The sequence below is a fragment of the Dicentrarchus labrax genome, unplaced genomic scaffold, assembly GCF_905237075.1.
Source record: "Dicentrarchus labrax unplaced genomic scaffold, dlabrax2021, whole genome shotgun sequence".
NCBI classification, from domain to species: Eukaryota; Metazoa; Chordata; class Actinopteri; family Moronidae; genus Dicentrarchus; species Dicentrarchus labrax.
The window spans coordinates 32,073,223-32,093,478 of NW_026136719.1; the positions used below are offsets into that span (position 1 = coordinate 32,073,223).

At 41.4% G+C, this 20,256-nt stretch overlaps 1 protein-coding gene across 1 annotated transcript in view; it reads left to right on the forward strand.

The window, feature by feature from the left end:
* Positions 1-989: 989 nt before the first annotated feature.
* chsy1 (chondroitin sulfate synthase 1) overlaps positions 990-20,256 on the forward strand; it is a 57,990-nt gene continuing 38,723 nt past the window's right edge. Inside the window, exons 1-2 of the mRNA XM_051379010.1 lie at positions 990-2,052; positions 7,242-7,737. Of these exons, the coding sequence (XP_051234970.1) occupies positions 1,742-2,052; positions 7,242-7,737 (807 nt within the window). The 5' untranslated portion in view covers positions 990-1,741. The remainder of the gene's footprint in view (positions 2,053-7,241; positions 7,738-20,256) is intronic.

A 20,256-nucleotide genomic window follows, 5' to 3' on the forward strand; every position in this document is an offset into this window, starting at 1 on the left:
TGGTGACAATTCTGAGATATTCTGATGGGTTTGAAAGATTTGTTTATGTTTGTAACATATAAAGGAGCATAAAACCCCTCAAATTGTCAGGAAACAACTACCAGAATAAGGCATGTGTGCTATAGATGATTACAACCACATGGGGGAGATCCAGGCCACAGAGCTGACTGCGAGAGGCGCTGCTTGTGTTCAACTTGACTTTTTTTTCTGTCATTTAACACAAAAGTAGTTGCAAAGTGAAATTAACAACAAAAACAATGACCTATACCTCACATATGAAGAATATAAAATATATATATACCATACCACTGGTCCTGGGTAGGACTTGAATATTCGTTTAGTGTAATATACTCATCCACATTGTATGTATGTTTAGAGGCTGCAAATGTTTACCCACATTTTCTGTAAGTAAGATAAAGTTGTTATAAGTATGGTAAGATAGTCAGATAAGTATGTTTTTTTTTTTATCATTATTATCTATCACTTATTCATCTACGTATTACTACTTTCTACTACTTCAGGTGTTCACAGTGTTGATGTTTTGTTGCTTGTTTAGGTTGTTGGGTCTGATGATGTGTTCTGGTTGTATGGCTTTGATTCTGTGTTTTGGGTGTGATGGTGTTGTGATTGTTTTCATTGTTTGTTTTTCTGTTTGTTCTTTCTGTGTGTATGTATTTATTGTCTTTTCTGTTCTATTATGTTCTTGTGAATTAAAAATATACAATGCTAACAACTCCGTCATTAAATATCTGGTTCTTTGATAAAAAAAAAAAGTAGAAGGGACAAAGTTTGTGAATCTAAAAACTTGGGTGAGAGAAGTTAACTACGACTTCCAGGGTGCATTTCGACTAGAAACCTCCAATCACGGACCTCCAACTTCTGTCACGTGCGCAGATTTCCGCTGTTGAGAGAACTGATTTATTATCTGCAGTTCACATAAATTAACTTTGAAATTTGAGTTAAATGTTGACTGAGAGCAGCAATCACAGCGCCGTGTCTCGCTAACCACAACGAGGCGTTCTCCGTCCACTAACGCTCCACTGACCGGATTCTTCTCCATGGCAACGGCGGCAGACAATATTGTAGTGTTTAGAGCAGAAATGGCGGCTAAAACAGGACTAATCAGACTAAATCATTAGAGCAGGTGACCCTAACGCAAACTTCTATGGTCGTCACGTTACCCCGGAGAGTCCTGTCCCACTATAATAAACAATATCGAGGACATCGAGGAAAGACAAATGAGTGAGACTCACTTGCGGAAGCAGAGGACCCGCCCACTCCGCAGCTCCTCCAGTCAGAGCGCTCCTACGGAAAAGCCGTTGGGTCAAACCGCTGTTAAACCCTTCGCAATCAGCGATCTCGACAGTCCCGACATTCTTCCAACTGTGAGATAATGACGAGAATGGGGCCGCTATTCAAGGCAAAGAAAAAAGCTGCTGCGTTCGTCGATCGGCGTTGAAGTTGGCCGACGGTCGGTAGCGACGGCCCGCTGGATGATCGGAGGGAGCGGCGGCAGAGAACGGTTCAGGTGGCGGCTTCAAGGAGACTGCTGTGATGCTACGTAGGCAACTAGAAGAAAAGGGCTTTTCTACCATGAGAGAGTGTGTGTGAGCTCCGCCGATACGGTTTTTTGGTTGTTTTTATTTTTATTTGTATTATTTGGTGCATTCTTTGTGTTTGTACAGATACCGCTGTTTTAGGATACAGTGAGGATACAGAGGAGCTGGTGAACTTTTGGGGAATGGCAGGTCGAAGCCGAAGAGCATGGTTTAGTGTTCTGTTGGGACTGGTTGTCGGGTTCACGCTGGCTTCCAGACTCATTTTACCCAGGGCGAGCGAGCTGAAGAAAGCCGGACAAAAACGAAAAGCAAACCCCGCAGGCTGTGGCTTGAACGGGGGTCTCAGGAAGGAATACGGCGGAGTACAATGGCCACCGCAAGATAACGGTTCACCGGCGACCGAGAAGCCTGGCTCCAGGTCCAATAATTTCCTCTTCGTTGGTGTCATGACCGCCCAGAAGTACCTGAACAGCCGAGCCGTGGCGGCGCATAGGTATGTGATGTGTCAGACAAGAATCAGCCTTCAGCTGTCTGTGTGTAATGGAAGGTAACGGTCCACCAGTGTCACTTTAAAGCTCTAACACTTTAATGTGGCCTCCTTTCATAAGCTTACCTGGAAGGACATGGACAGAGGAAAAAACCCAAATTCCATGTACAGGCCTATTTATACAGTAAGGTTACATGTGTTAAGAATAGGCATGGGATATGATCATTTCATGTCATAGGGTTAGGGTTATTGTCTTGGCCAAAATAATTCCGATCTACAATATTCTCATGAAAATATACTTCATACTTTTAAAATGGCTGTAAGACATACTGGAATCACTTTACATGTAGTCACAGATAGCACCTCACCTCCCTGTTCTTTATGTGTGTTGGCAAGAATCTGGCGTTATCATAAGTATCACGATACAGGGGTTACGATTCAATATATTGTGATATATTGTCATAGTATACAGAACACACCACCATATGCATCTAAAAAAGCAAATCTAAGTTAAAAAAAATGATTAAGTTTCTTTATGCAGCAAGAACAGTGGGATCTGCATTTGTATTTATTTGGGATTTAATGACACCATTATCTTAGCCAAGATAACTGCGATACACAGTATTATCACAATATCATATCATGATCATCATTATCATTAGCTACATGTGACAATATTGTATATCGTCCCATCCCTCATTAGGTAGCTACTGAGCTAGCAGCAGCCATTTTTCTACTACGACTGCTACCATCCAGCCCAGTAGTATTATCTGTTTTTAAGGGAATGCATAGAGAGTGTGAGAGAAGTGTGCCAAATGAGGTGCTGTGCTCACTGTCATCTATGGGCTGTAAAGTTGTCATTAAAACCACGTAACGTCCAGTTTAATGTCCCCTTAAGTAGCTTTGAGTAAAATAATCTTATTCCACTCTGTCTGACAGTATCAGAAATCATATTTGCCTCTTACTGAAACTACACGATGAGTGGAATATTCAAACCCAAGACTGGAGGGTTTTTATGGCTGCACCATACCATCAGATGGAAATACTGTACATGTCTGCTGCATCGGTTTAGACACACCTCTGCAAAGTTCAGCCTGATAGATTTGGCATCTATGGAAAGTTTGGGATAGAACTACTACCAACAGTTATTTATCAGTCTGATTATTCCTCCAGTAAATCAATAAATCATTTAAAGAAATGTCCCAAGATGGAGAAATGCCATCATCTCAAGCTCCCAGAGACCTCCACGTCTTCTTCTGTACAACCAGCAGTCCAAAACCTATATTTAGTCAGAATGTTTGACAGTCTTGATAAATGACTTCAATCATTAATCAGTCATCAAAACAACTGTTAATTAATCTTGTCCTGTGAAACTTATTGTTTCAGTACTAATCTCCACCGGCATTTAAATAAAGCTCAGTGGGTTTGAACAGTGCACAGTATGAGTTAGCACTGAGTGACCCACCCTGGCAGGGCAGTGGGGCATAAGGGGTTATTAAGCTGGGTGACTTGAAGTGTCTCATCTGCTCCAGTGAACAGAAGTGATATATTGGGTCTGCTAGTCCTGCACCAGACTACACAGCTACCAAGACTGTGTTCTAACCAGGGCTCCACAGACCTTCTCACAGCTGTTTGATAGAATCACATCAGAGTTCTGGCTGAGTGCACCACATACAGTCATATTCAGTCAGGCACTCATGTAGTCATTATTGACTGATGATTTGTGTCCAAGCCACAGAAATAAGCTAGTGTTTCCTTTCCTGTGTTCCAAGGCTTCCATTGATATTGATGCACCAGATCGTTGTCTTGTGAAGGCCTCCTCCTGGCCTTCTACTGTATGACAGAGTCCAGCAGCACTAGGATGTAGTGTTGTTTAGTGGGTTAAGACAAGACACTGTTAAACCTCTTGAAATTGTTGTTGTTGTTATTATTATTATTATTATTATTATTATTATTATTATTATTATTATTACAGGGTTCCCATGCTTCCTGGACAACCTTGATATTTAGAGACTAGTTTTCCAGTCATGGAAACACCTGTAAATTGCTGGAAATGATCCAGATATCAGGACTGGAAATTAACTGTTTTGTCCTGGAAAATATGATTTGATTGATTTTGATTGTATTCTAGCCCTGCACTCAGATCACCTTAACCAAGGTGTGTATGTATTTTATTTTTTTTAAACTCAACTGTTAGGACACTTCAAGGCGGGTTTACCAGTTTAGATCTGTTCACACCATTTGCAGCGAGCGTTTGGAATCAAGTCTATTGTGGAAAGGCCATTGACGTTATTAATGATCACATTTAAATTTGTTGTTGTTGTTGATGCACAGTGATGTTACACGTTCCCTTTCTACTTCTTCTACCTCTAATAGCCCTGATGGTGGTGTTACAGCAGCCGTCTAAAGTAAAATCAGCTGTACGTTCTACCGCTTTGCAGCGTTCACCACAATGTATGCCCAGTTGAGTAAGAATTCTAAAGTCTGTTTTTCTCAAAAATGGTGAAACTAATTAAACCGCTCTCCTCCCACATTGTTTGCTCAGTTGACACCAAACAGGCTACACTGCATCTTCATCTTCAGACTGTCCACAAACCATCCAGCCAGGTTCTTCAATTCTGAAAAATTGAGCCCGCAGTGCACCAGGATATTTTACTGTAAACAAAACATTTACCATGACATCAAAATTCTGTCATATATTTCATCAACTGTCAAAAACAGTTTTTGTCTTGCAGTAAATGGAAATAGAGCATCTTCACACATCCATCTTTGTCAAAATAAATGACAGACACCTCTGTGTTGTCTAGATGAAGTGCACAAATTCCCCTAATTGAAAGAAGAGAGAGAAATTGAAATCTGCCTTTACATGCACGGACAGCTGCTACCACGGTCCACCTCTAATGTTCATGTTTCTCTGTTTAGCTCATCATGATCACGACTGGCCATTGGTGGCAAAGGTTGTGAGTTCAAGGCCCAGGTGATGCAGGATGAATATCTTATTCCTACTGGGGCATTGTGCTGTGTGAGGCAGAGACACGTGACTTCAAGGTTTAATGATAAATCTGGTTCCTCCTCAAAAGGCCGCCCCGTCTCACTGCTGCACAGCGGCTATAATTATTCTTTGAATTCCCCCAGATTCAAATGCCTAACACCTGAAATGAATGCTCATTTTAGGTTAATTGAATTATCATGCGGGTTAAGAGTAAATTACAAGGACAAAAGGCACTTCTCTTCATGACGGACATGCTTGCATTGCATTGTGAATGTACCGAATGAGAACAACTGATGGATATCAAAGAACTAATAAGATAAAGTAGCGTTACATCTTATCTTATTCTTGCATCGAAGATTCCTTCTGCTTTTGGTGGTACTCACGTAGAGGATCCATCACACATCAGTTTCAGTGGCATTAAAGTTAAAGGACAGCTTCACCATTTTTCATCTCAGAAACATTTTCAATATTTTACAGTTGCACTTTGAAAAGCCGCCAGATCCACGGCACAAGAAACAAGCTGTTTCTACTGAATTTGCTGTCTGTTCACTGGCTGACTGAAGAATATATCTCCCACTGAAATCATCTACTACATCTACTCCTGCTGAGAAGTTGTGTGGATATTTTTGTCTGCCCTTTCCTGTGATGTATTAAGGAGTAAGTCAGCATAAAAAAGGAAAATAATCAAATTTTCCACAAATGGAAGATGGACCATTGCTTTACGTTACATTCCCTCCTTCCTGCCTGTTTTAGCTGCATTTTTCAGTTGCCCATATCACATGCATCTGACAGAAACCCGTGTGAACACATCCGTGTATGCAGTGTAGTATAAAAAGACCAGCACTGGCGTCCATGTCTGCATCGATTTAACGGCGTCTCCTGCCCTTTAATCAGTACAGCTGTCTGCAGCGGCTGCGTGACAGCTTACTTCACTTACACTTTATGTGTGTAACCGGGATCTGAAGCATATTTTTATGCTTTCTTTCTCTTCTTCAGACTTCCGTGTGTAAGTACAGTAATGTGTAGTGGAGCCACAGTAGTACAGTGGCTGAATGTATCTAGTGTGATACTGACAGGCCCGCAACTGCTGCTGACAGTTCGCTTCAGTGGTGCAGAGGTTTCACTCCTGGGCCTATGGAGAGATGATAGCACACCGCTTTTTAGTGGGAAATATAAATTTCCCTTGTGTTTGTAACTAGCTGACACCATATACTACTGTACAAGCTAGGGCATTTTTAATCTTGTGTCAGGAGAGCGCACTGTGAGCTGGCTGAAGGTGTGTGGAGCAATCTCCTGAGAGTGCTGCACGCTTCTTGTCTACCCTATCAGGTTGAAATGATTTCTGGTAAAATGTTGAAAATGCACCAAACAGGGACATAATTGATAACCATATATTGATTTAAAAAAAATAAAAAAAAGTAAAAAGTGCCTGACAACAAACGTTTACACAGAGTAGATTTGATAAGGTAAAGCTGTAAATCTTCCGCCTCTGGAAAGTCACTAGGGTCTGCGTCAAGTAAATTTCATCAGCTGCTCATGTCAGTGTCCAAATTTAGGAGCGTGCATTCTGTACACACCAAAAGCGGCAAATTCACATGTGTGAATGACATCTGTGTACTGACACCCGGCGTAGTATGTACAGAACCATGTAAGCATAGGGATGGTAAGACTTTGGTACACTGGCATAAAAGTTCAAGATGCATTTGCCTACATTAGTTAAAAAAAGTGTAGGGATGCCCAATATGATTTAAAAATGATTTATTTATATATAATTGTTAGTAGAGACTCTATGCTCTTATTATTTGGAAATGTGACCAATAATTTTTTATTTAGTCTGATTCCTCCCCTCTTAACTGTTTCTCAAGCTGCTTAAGAAGAACCAAAGAAATACAATCCCATTATCTATACTAAATTGAAGTGCATAGCATCATATTCCTTTGCTTTCCTTTCCTTTCGTATCCCATTGAATTGCATTGTGTTGAGTCACACTGCATCGCTATAGGTTTATTGTATCAGATTGTTGGCAGTGCAGCGAGATGTGCATCTCATCGGCCTCAGTGATGGAGATGCACATCTCCAGTGTCTGCCTCTGTGTTTGAGCTAGAATTGTAGCTTTCCTGTTATTGAGAGTTGTTACATGTTACAGATAATCCCTGTCTGTGTGTCTGTGTGTGTGTGTGTGTGTGTGTGTGTGTGTACACAGGACGTGGGCACAGACAATTCCAGGTCGCGTGGAGTTCTTCTCCAGCGAGGGCTCTGACACCTCCATACCCATTCCCATAGTGGCTCTGAGGAACGTGGATGACTCGTACCCGCCCCAGAAGAAGTCCTTCATGATGCTCAAGTACATGCACGACCATTACCTGGACAAGTACGAGTGGTTTATGAGGGCTGATGATGACGTCTACATCAAGAGTGAGAAACTGGAGAGCTTCCTGCGCAGCCTCAACAGTAGCGAGGCCATCTTCCTGGGCCAAACAGGCATGGGGGCCCGGGACGAGCTGGGGAAACTGGCCCTGGAGCCTGGAGAGAACTTCTGCATGGGGGGGCCCGGGGTCATCATGAGCCGTGAGGTCCTTAAGAGGATGGTGCCCCACATTCGAGAGTGTCTACAGGAGATGTACACCACCCATGAGGACGTGGAGGTGGGGCGGTGTGTCCGAAGGTTTGCTGGGGTCCAGTGTGTCTGGTCCTATGAGGTAAGATTTCATTTAGTTTTCATATTCCATTTTTTGTTTTACATTGACTCCAAAACACACATATTTCAGAGCACAGAAAATGTAAGGTCCCTAATACGGGAAAAAATATTCAGTACCGTTCTTTGCTCTTTCAATGAAGAAATACTCTCCAGTTCTGATAGAGCTGATGCTAGCTACGCTAACTTGTTGTCTACAGTTGTTGTCTTCTCGCTGCGTCACACCTAGCGCCCGCCCCCGTAACTGCCAGTACTTCCTCAAAAGACGCTGACTGGTCTGGTACCACTGTACTGGACACATAAATTGAAGACCTGTAAGATAGATTCTTGTGTGATCTTATTATTTTGTGAGATGCCTCACAAGGTTAGGGGGATCCTCAAGCGCTCCCTGTCTAAATGAGACATATAATCTCTAAGGTGTGTTTTGGGTCTTACCCGGGGTCTCCTGGCCGAGGCAATCCAGCCTCATGCAGCTGAGCCGACGTGTGCTTCAGTAAACCTCAGGCGGATGTGCGTAATTGCAAGCTTCCTGTTCACAGCCTCATTCTGTGCCAGGGATTTAAAGATGCTTGTGGCTAATGCAAACCATCCACTACTATAACTGCTGCATCATGTGCCTATAAATGACATCCGAAAGTTGCCTCGACTTGATCCAAGCCATGTCTCTGTGGCTGCTACACTGAAAAAAGTATAACCTTGCTCAAACTAAAAAAAATGATGTCCAGATATCACATCTCAAATATTTGACTTCACAGAATCTAAATTGAGTAACTGCTTATGACCTGATTATTTTATGTTGATGTAAACAATAATAATGCACTTGACTCAACCTTAATTCTTTGCCTTGATCCAAATTATTTTCTTAACATTTTAGTTATTGAACCAAACTAATAAATTGAAAGTGAACCAACCTAATGTATTCACTTTTAACTGAATTAACATCAATTAATGTTTGCATTGACACCAGTTCATTAATTTACATATATCCAAACTATATTTTTCACATTTTATTTGACTTAACTTCAAAAATAATTTGTGTTTCCCACCTTATAAACTCTATTAAAAAAAGACACTTGGCCAACAGATTACGTTAAATGTATTTATTAATCTTTAACATATGAACCATATGCAACACATTAACATTAGGCAATCTGCCTTTTTTTGCTTTAGTAGCTAATACAGCCAGGGAACTGAAGAGAGCGGCCCCGGGTTCTGAAAGCATACAAAATAAAATAAAATAAACATTTACTGCTCTCTGAAGACCACATAATACAGAACCAAGAGGGTCCGGTCCTGACAACGGTTGCTGTCTACAGGAGGATACACAGTAGAGCCACAGAGGACGGGCCCAGTCTGAATGTTCTGTTTACAAACTGCAGTGAACACATCTCCAGGCACAATATCTGTATAGCCCTGAATGTAGCCCAGTTGGACTAGCGATGGCTTTTGGCTAGCTTATGTTACCGATACTTGTAAAAGCGGACACAAATAAATGTATTATTATTCATGGTCATAACGTTACTGGTAAATGCTAGCTAGCTAGCCAGCTACTGCCAGCTACAATCATGCCAGCTATCGCCCCATTGAAGTACTTAAATTGGGCTATTCTTTGCAATTTTGATGACACAAAACACTAAAACTTTAATTATCAGCAACTGCTTTGCTACTTAGGTTTATTTTTGGACGATACCCACCCAGGAGGTAAACGATATCCACGATGTCAAATGGTGCGTCTGGCCAGCATGCCGAGAGAGAGCGACGGGACTGAACATGTGCTCTGACTGTGCAGTGTGCAATGTGCCATTCACATTCGACTCAAACTAAAATATTACCTGCAGGTCATGAAGAAAAAAAATAAAAATTGAGAGAAATCCAAAACTTTGTTTTGGGTCCTTTGGACGTATATTTAGTTCAGTATAAATCAAACTTGATGTCTCTAAATGCAAAAAGAATGAGTTTCACAATCAAATCAATAATTTTATCCTGTTTTAAATGGCAGTTATTAGTTTGAATGAACAACTGCATGTTACACTTTTTTCAGTGTAGCTGAGTCACAGCTCATTATACAGGAAATTCTGTTTGTAATTTAAAACAGTGTAATTCAACACCGCCTCACCATCCACACTTGGAAACAACAATGGAGTTGAATCAGCATCACTCTGACAGTGTCAACAAACGTGAACATTAGAATCTGTATATGAGTGTATACACCGTACTGGTGTACAGATGGTAATAAGCTGGTAACGCCGTACAGTGAATCATGAAAGATGTTGTGTGTTGCTACAATGGTTCTTGAGGAAGTACAGTACGCTACGCCATGAGAATAATGGTTATTGATGTGCTTGTGGTTTGGCGACTGAGTGAGTTGTGAAACCGTCTTTAGCAGAGGCTGTAACAGAATGCTGCACTGAATGAGAACTCTCAAATGTCTATTTATGGAGAATTCAATTCTTCCTCACATTAAGCCCCTCAGGGACCCCCGGTGATCTGTGGGGCTACTTGAAGTGATGTTGTGCAGGCCTTGTGTGTATTTTTCTTCACTGGAGACTTTGTCACAGTTTTTAAGCTTTTGTATTTGTTTTTTTGTATGAAATGATGGCTGTCATCGACCATGTATCAGACCATTATTCTCATACAAACAGAAGAGATGCTTTGAACCCTTTGAGTCCTTTGGCAGGTACACAATGTGGATTAACAGGATCTGCTTATGTCATGGAATTTTATGTGTTCAGTAAGGTTTCATCAGGCAGTGAAGGACAATAGGGCAGCACCAAAAGATTTTCTGCTTCTGGAGCGCAATGACACGATTTGCTTCAAAGCTGCAGCCAGAATCGGGGACCTAACGTGCATTTGGCTGCTAACATCCAAAGCTAAGCAATCAGCCCCTTCGGAGCCATCATTTTGAGTGCAGCGAATTACAGCTTGTTAAAAGTGACTCGTTGGCTTTTAAATGTTATTTCCCCTCTAGATGGATGTGTGCTTTGTGAGGTGGAATTGTTAATCTCTGTCAGTGAATAATGAATAGTTGTGGGTCATCATAAGGTCACTGTGATCATTGTTATTGTGCCCTCACCTGTGGGCTGACCTTTGACGTGGCTTGGTTTACAGAATAGCATTCCATTGGCTGCCACACTGTGTCCTGCCTGCACTGTTGTGTGATGTGTACACACCAGGTTTTGTTCTGTTTAGATAGTGGCACACATAGTTCTGTTATGTTTCAAGTGGCTTGATTGATCACTTGAAGCACACAGTACTCACCGCTGAGACACAATCACAAACACAAAAGTTAAAGGTCCAGTGTGTAACATTTAGGGGGATCTATTGTCAGAAATAGAATCTAATTTTCATAGGTAGGTTTTCATTAGTGAATAATCACCTCAATCTAAGAATCAGTGTGTTTTTGTTACCTTAGAATGAGCTGTTTATATCTGGGCTGCGGGTTGCCTTTCACGGAGGCCGCCATGTTGAATTGCCATGTTTCTGCAGTAGCCCAGAACACTTGGAAGGACAGGGTGAATCAAGGGAGTTACAATCTGCAACTGCACCGCAAGATGCCACTTAACCCTACACACTAGTCCTTTTAAATTCAAATTTGCATATGAATATCAGCCAAGGGTGGAAATATCCTGAACTGGCATGTGTTCAGTTCAAAGAGTAAAGTGAATATGCTGTGAGTGCTGTGAGCTTTCTGTTATTCATCAGGCAGCTCAACTGACTGCACTGTGCCTAATGGATTGTATGGCATTCATTCATTTTTGAGACTTGTGCGAGTGTTGTCATTGCCAGCCAAAAAAGTTATTAAGACAACAGTGCTAACCAGATCATCCCACCACAGCAGGCCCCATGTTGGGACAGAGTCCTGAAAGACATGCTGCAGCCTCGTCATCTGGGGAGAGTGTGTTTCTGTGTGTGTTCTCTGACATGTCTAGACATGGCTGTGCCATAGACCTGCTGCTCATGTGGCCGTTGTTCACATGAATCTGAGCCCTTTGAAACAAATGCAAATTACACAGTAATGCGTAGGTTCAATGACGTGGCTGTATGAGAATGTCTGTGAGCGATAAAGGCGCCTTCATCATGTGCTCAGCTAGTATCAGATAAAAAACTTTTATAGCATCTCAGACAGTGCACAGAGTTGATGAAATTAATCTACAGGAATGTAGAAGTACTCAAAGATCCACCTTAAAACACAAGGGAGGGAGGTGCAGTTACTGAACAGCATTTAGCAATGCTAAAATTCACCCTGACTTCTGTAGAGATTTACATCCCTTAAAATATGAACTACATAATACAGTGTATGATCATAATTTGACATGTCTGTATTCCATTTTAAATGAAAACCTTGAAGGACTACCCTGTGTTGACTTTTTGACATCTGTTCTGATATATTCTCTGCTACCCTGTGAGTCTGTGATGCATCATTTATTATTAGTTATTGCTACATCAGTTGTCACTGCAGCTTGCTCTGTGTATCTCTCCAGATGTCCTCGACAGTTTGAAAATCACATATTTTCCCGTGTGTTTTATTTTGAAATTCACACTGTAGACAAAAAGCTGCAGCTACCGTCCGACAGCCTTGCATCTCTGCTGACATATTGCAAAACCAAGCCCATAATGCATGTCAGGTTAACTAAAAAAATTCTAATGTTTTAATTTGGAGCAGACTCGATATGAACCCAATATGGACCCAATATGGCACTCCTACCCAGGTACGTCTTGGTGAATTTAACTAAGCAGACCTACATTCAAAGGCAGAGTCTTAATGCCAGGGTAAGGTTAATATGTTTTGAATAAAAACTTAAATATTTCTGTCATTTATCATCATCGATGTGGAACTTCCTCCACAATCCTGGAAGCCATAGTGAGTTCACAATGCGTATTAATGCAATAACTGCAGTAGTCATGAGCACTTTGGCATCCAAAAACTGAGTCAGAGGTCAGAAAAGCTTGCGTTAGGGAGTATACTGACATGCTGAGGAAGGCAATGACCCATCAGTGCTGTCTCACAGTGGGTTTCAATGTTGTCTTTTTTCTGGTTACAGTGCTTCAGCTCTCAAGGGCCTTTCTCATGCTAGACCAATACACAGGAAGTCAGCCGCCCACACTCATGAGCGATGCCTCAACATGCTCTTATCTCTCGGTTTCTCAACCCCACGTCCTCCCCCAGCCAAGTCACACAATGTTGCTTTTCTCATTGTTCCCCAACATAGTAATGTAACATAGTAATGCAGGAGTCCTCGGATACATAGTTTAACAATACTATAGGTTATTCTATAGCTGACCATGGCAATGTATTGCTCTGTAAATGTCTGTCAAGTTGTTACTCTAGCACACTATTGAAGGTACCCTGTGGTGCTGAAAGTACTGAAAGAATGCCTGTTCATGTTCTTCGTGTTGTTTACTTCTTCTGTGTGTATTTCCCTTGTGATCAGATGATCTCTGGTTTAAATTATGAGGGATTTAATTTTATATTTTATTTTATTGAGGCAAAGTCCTTGTACAACTGTTCTGACATTAAACACAGATGCATTGGAGTTTCCTCAGTTTGTTAAATGGAACAAGGTTTTTTTAGTCACATGGTTGCATGTCATATTCTCTAGACAAGTGTAAATTCTTTGTGACCTAATGGAGAATTGGGACGTTGCTTATGAAAGTGTGCAGCTTTCAAAGGATGCTTATGTATGAATACTAAAGCACTAGGTATCAAACCTCAGTGGTTCTTCAATAAAGAAAATATGTCTGGAGCATTGAATATTGAATGTTCTGTATTGAAAGTGTATGTGTGTATATGTTTATATATATATATATATATATATATGTATATATATATATATATATATATATATATATATATAGCATTTTTATAACAAGAATATCCAGCAACAAACAGAACCAGAAAGGACATTATTGTAAAGTGCTGTACTGCTGAAGAGGTGCTCTACAGATGTAAGAAAACATGTTTGATACTACAGACCTCAGCAAATGTCACACGATCATGATTTTAATAGTATTTTTCAGTTAACATGAAAGTGTTGGTGCAAAAATGGTAATTCCCATTAATCATGAATTATATCAAACATATTACAATATGATTTATTTTTTTTTTTCCATATCGTACAGCCTAAATACAAATGTTGATCCCACTGTTCTGGTTGCATAAAAATGTTTTAAAAAAAGTCACAATATATCACCTTACTTACAGTATGGCGATATATCACTACATATTGAATCGTAACGCCAATACAAAGCCCTAAATTAAACAGTTGTTGTATTACGGAAGACCTAGTTTTTCTGCACATCACTGACCTGTCTATGTCTTCATTATTGTTATCAGTATAATTATTAATATGTTAATAATGAGAGGATGAATCATTCTGTCTCTATCTGCGTACTGTGTGTCCTTTGCTGTTGTGGAGTGTGCTCAGACGGCCCAGTGTGCGGTGAGCCTTGTGTATTTTCAGACATCCTGTGGCCACCGCTCTGTGTGCTTCTCCTCTGTCTCTCCTCGGCAGTGCCTTCGCATCGTGCTAAAAGTAGGCCCTGCGAGCGAGGCCCAGTGAGCAAATAAATGTTTACACTCACGACTCAAAAATAAACAGAAATGGAAGGCCAGAGTGCTGAATTAGCATGAATTACAGCTCTGCAGCATGAAGCGCAGGCTGTGTGTGGCTGCTGCAGCAGTCAACTGGTATGCAGGATGGTGACATTTTGGGAGGGGGGATGACTTAATGAGACAGAGATTTTATAGGTCTAGTAGCGACCACTGGAACCTGTAAATCTCTTCATTGCTGTGGGTGGGCTTTTTCCTGATTAAGCTCTTTTTTCTGTCATAGTGTAGCCATCTCGTTCTGCAAAGGATCTCAGTTCCTTCAGTTCATGGCACTTTCCTCTGTGTTACAGTGTAACCGCTTGTTATGTTTTTGTTTTGTTTTTTTCATCTGCGTGCTTGTGGCAGGCATGCTCCTTCTTTAAACTATGTGTTTTGCACTATGGAGGGCTCTCTAGTTCTCACAGTGGAGTATGTTATGTAATTGTGATGGTTGTTTTACATGTCGGTCTGAATAAACACCTGAGCCATTTTCAGTTTAAAGTCCTTTTTCTCTGTTCCATGTTGTTCCAGTTGCCAGAATATTCTGATTCTGTTGGATTGTACTACTGCATGTCTCATGGCGTAGGGCTGTTGCTGGAAAATGTGATTATTTCTGCAATATCCAAGTTGTAAAAAGCCAACACAACATTTAGCCAGCGCAAAATTGATGTGACACAACAGGTCAATATTGGCCATTGGCAAATACACCACTGTATTTTCCAATGGCCCACCGTTAACCGTAGCAAATATCAGCTGATACAGATGTTTGGCTCATATTGGTGCATTCCTAGTAAATGACAATTAATCAATAGTAAGAGTAATCAAAAAATCATTATCAATAAAAATATCTGATATCAGTGCCTATGTAATACCTGATATTTGTTAAAGACCCCAGAATAACTTTTTATGATCCAAAAATACACACAAAAATCCCAGACACCAAAGCTCTCCTGCTCATCTGGCTTTGAGTATCTGATAATGTTATGTCATCCATTCTGCCTTCGCCAGGAGTTCCCTTTGGTCATTATGTCCTCTGTGACACACACTGCAGCCAGACACCAAGCATTGTCGGCTCCGTCTGTCACCGGTAAACTTCACTCAATCAGATCAATGAACCACATAACGTAGTCAAACACTTACTGAAGACAGTTGGGAGAAGAGAGAAAACATCTTTTCCATGGAGAAAAGCCTTCAGTGCTGTTCTTTCCTCTTTCAATGAAGAAATACTCTCCAACATCTACGCTAATCTCTTTAGCAGCCATCATTGTTGGCGTGTAGGGTTGCACCTTTTTTAGCACATCTTCTAGAGTATAGCACCCCTGCATTTCACAACATGACAAATAAGTCATTGAAGCTTGAATCCCAAAATTAACACCATTATGATTTATGATATCTGATCTAGCATCCAGCCTACCACTACCTGAATGTCACAGGTCTGCTGTGACCCTGTGGCCTGCTGACTCTATGATATTTTCCTTCAGATGAGCAGTAACCTGCTTTCCTTAGAAGTACCAAGACCATTCCTTCCCCACGCTGCTTGCCAGCTCACAAATAAACTCCAACACAGCTAATGGGAATCACAAGGCTGCACTGCTGAGGGCTATGAGTCCACCTCCTAATCCTAATTTCTCCTGAGTGGCCTGTAGGGCTGCCAAACCTGCGGGCGGCCCTCTCACTGTGCGCTGCTGCATGTGCACTCAGCCTTCCAACAACAGCACCATTGTACTCTCACCTTACCGCCTCTTTTCTTCTGGACCAACTGCGTTCCCATTTCTCCCTTCCTATCTCTATTCAATTTGTACGTATTAATTGGCCTCTCTTTCACTGCCGGCTGCACACAGCTTCATATCTAATGTGATAAATGTGTAGTCGGGGCTTCCTCCTAAATCTTAGAGGGTGTTACGCAGAGTGGAGGAAGCAGTGGAACATGTGCATTAAAGCACAGATTTACAGTGTAGAGCTGGAGAGAGCTGCACATGCACAATAGACTTTGAATTAAACTGTGTTTTGTAGATTTGTAGTTGCTGTTGTAAATGGAAAGAAATCAGAATATATTTATTTTACCCTGTTCAACCAGTGGTTGTTAGATCTTAACATGTTGTCATTCCTACAGAACATTTGAGAGATGACAAATACATGGTGCTTGTTTTGGGGACTAATTATATAAATAGTTGCAGAGATTACAATAAAGTATGAGTCCCTATACAGCACAGTGTATCTGCATCCTGTCTCTAGACCCGATAATGGGGATAGAGTAGGCAAACATTTCATAACTCACCCACAGAAGGATCACATCTGGCTCTGTGTTATGTGACGCTGTAAATACACACATTGCAAAGATGTTAGCATCCATTCCCGCCAGTTTTCTGCCATTAGCTGTAATTCCATCAAAATATTTTTTTGCGCGTTTAAAGTGTTTTTTTAAGTTGGTGGTTTTTAATGTTAATATGCTTAATGGGAGATGGAAACACTTTCTGTAGCCTTCTCATCACTCCACGATCACTCCACAGAGATGTAACCGTCCTCACATAAAACAGACAGAAATGTCATATTGTGTAAACTCTATGGATGGAAAAAAGCATTAACTCGCATTTTCTTTCCCCGAAATTTACTCAAAATTTGGTTCAAATACGCCATACATTTGGATTTAAACGTGGCTAATGTGTATTAGGCTGAAATATCTCTCTCAGTTTAAGAATCATTTAGCCTCACATCTATATCACATTAGAGACCACATTGAGTTCTTTCTAAATGTAAAACGTGCCACTGCGGCCCTTGCAGAGCTGCCTAATAAATGTGTCAGTGGAAGGATAAAATGCTTTGAGTGTGGTCACTCAGGCAGTATTCCGATGACTCCATCCGACATGTCCGTGGGGTTTCTTCCTCATTGCAGTCGTACATGGTGACGCAGTGAATAAACACACAGCCCTTACTGAATGTTTGTGAATGTCATCAGGTGCGGTGTTCAGTTTCAGATTCTCCCTACCGTTTTATTTACTTTATTTGTTGATATAGTTATTTTTTCAAGAGGAGCAGTAGTCACGTACTCTGTCCATCTCAGAACATGTGTGTACGTTTGCATGAATGCCTCCAGTGGCTTCTTTCATGATGCACTTGGGTTCCCTGATTGACGAATGTTTTCGGGCTGAATGGGGTGGTGGTTGGCATGAAGTGAGAGCTGAAGGAAATCAGCAGTGCCACCTCCCATTCAGACTGGCTGTCCAGGCATGATGCTGTGCTTGCGGCTGGAGTTAAAACTTGCCTGATTAAGAAAGGTTCATTTAACGTATTGGTTGTCGTCCCAAACAGCTTCTATTTCCGACATGTGTTCCGGTGCCCTGGCAGGAGCTTGCGTAAGAAGATCACAACACACAGCATGGTGAAGCACACCAAGTTAACACACTCTGTAGCTGGAATGCAACACTCGTAGCAAAACTGTAGTCCAGTCCGTAGTTGACACAAAGCTCCACCAGGTCAATCATCACCAGTGTTTCTCAAATGGGGGTATTTTGGGGAAATTGGTTTGCCATGAATTGAGTGATGGATTCTAAACATTTGAAGTGTATCATTGGATGGTTGAAATGCAGGTTTTCACTAATCTGCTGCATTTAGTACTAATAAGAAGAAAGCTGGTCCTGCGTCGTTCAGATGCCACCTCTTGCAAGACCGCAGACCTCAGCCGATATGCATTAAAAATAAAACCCACAGCAATGTAAACCCTGTGATTCCAAATTATTTACCCCGATTTGACCCTTTTTTTCCCTCCAAACCCAAAATGCATCCGCATTCATTTAGCACTTGGCTGGTAAAATTCCCCAAATTGCTCATGGACTAGATTTAGGGCCACTCACAACTCACACTGACCTCAGATCATTTGCTGCAGCATCATTAAAGTGTGATGTGTCACAAACCTGACTGAGCCTTGTTGCCTTCCTAGCAGCTCCTGTCTGTATTACCTCATGTCTACCTGGCTGACGTCAGACCAGCAGGGTTAAGTTTGTTCCTTGAGTCTCTGTGAGCATCCTTACGTTGTCTTATGACCTTCCAGCTCAGTTACAAACAGTCCTCAAGTTACATCTTCAGGACGATTCCACAGTAAGGCACGGACAGTCCTCAGTGTATTGACTATCCAACCATATACTGTGTTTTGACTTGGACTTGTTACTCTTTGGTAACATTTTGTGGATGAAACAAAGGAGTGAAATGCTAATGATTAAATATCTCGAATGGGCATTTACTCATGCAAGGTGGCATTCATCAGGCTAAAATCAGCAATGTATAAGTTTGTCCAGTGAATAAAGTTTGATTAATCTGATTTAAAACACTCATACTAGCAAACCTCATAAGAAAATGTTCTTGTATGAGGCCCATTGTGTCTGGTTCTTCTTGAAAAGCCCTCCACCAGGCGCAGTTCCCTAATCCCAGGCTGAGGTTAACCCTGCTGGGCCAGCCTGGCCCAGTCAGTACAGCCAGAGAGAGAAAGAGGGCTGTAGAGCAAGCCAGGCTCCACCTATGTGTCCAGCCCACTGCCAGCTCATGCTCCTGCTTTCCTTTTTTACACCACCTCCTTTTTTCCCTCTCTAATTGTATGCTTACCAACTCTGCCAGGACTGTTGAAGCAGAATGCTGGCATTTTTTTTTTTGCCTCTTTTCTCTTCTCCATTCACAAAGCCACAGTTTTAGCTTTTATACTAAGCTTGTACAAAACTGGTTAACTGGACTGCTAGACACTTTATGCTACTGTGTGTGTATATATGTACTATGTTGGGTAGATAGGATAGACATCCACTATCGAAGAAGCCAAGTGTAAATGCAACCAAGAAACAGCGGATACAGAATATAGCCCAGTTGTCCCCCCACAGCCTCAGGAGGAGGTTTGATCGAGTGGATCAGTAAGTGAGACGTGGAATGATAATGAATAACACTGAGTTTATTTCACTATTTACTGAATTTTCTGATGAAACTCAACAAAGGAACACTACTATGAAAACCTTTGGACTATCAAATACTCTCCATTCACTTTGTAGTCCATCCATTCGATTCATTCCTGTGTTTATGTGTTTGTTCTGGTTAGTTGTTAGGTAGCTATGTAAACTATTTTAAACACAGGTTATCTGGAGGAAAAATGCAGCTTTTTCCTCCACTTGCAATTTTTTGGCAGGTTAGTGTACTGAGATTTCTTGTCATGCTAATTGTGAGAGTAAATGTGGCTAATTTAGAAAGAATGTGTATTTAATCATATCAGATACACATGCAATCAGAAGTGTGAATGGTGCCTTTGTTACGTGTGTAGCTGTGCACTGTCGAGACACAGCATGCGTCTCCCTCTCTATAATTGGTCAGTGAATGTGTTGCCCGTCTATGAAATTCAGTATGGGATTCAGCCTTTTTGCAGTAGCATTGAAACAACTCTTCCATTTTTCCACATCCCTCTTTTCCCTCAGACCTTTGTTCTCTCCCTGTTTGACTGTCTGCTTTCTCTTCTTCCTCCTCCTCCTCCTCTCTTGTCTCTTGTACCCAGAAGCCTCCTCTCTTCTTTCCTGTCTGCTTGGCCAAAGCTGCTGGCATTTACTGGCACTCTAAAGCTCTCTAAAGCTCTGCCACTGTAGGCCTTAGTCATGCTCCTGGCCACCGCCTCCTCCTCCTCCTTAACATTTTTCTTTCTCCCTCTTTCGGCTCCATAAGACTAAGTTATGTTATTAGGGAGAGTGTAAAGACATAAAACGTACAATTGAAAGACACAAAATACAGACACTGGACAGTCCATAGCTTTCTTCCAAAATTTGGCCTTTCAAACCCATCAGTCCAATCCGGGTTATACTAGTACAGCAGAGACGCTGCAGGGACATTTAGGTCTGGCGTGATTATCACAACATCTCCAAGTTTAGCCCAGGACCAGGTTTATCAAGCCATTCTGGTAAATGGGCTTGTTAA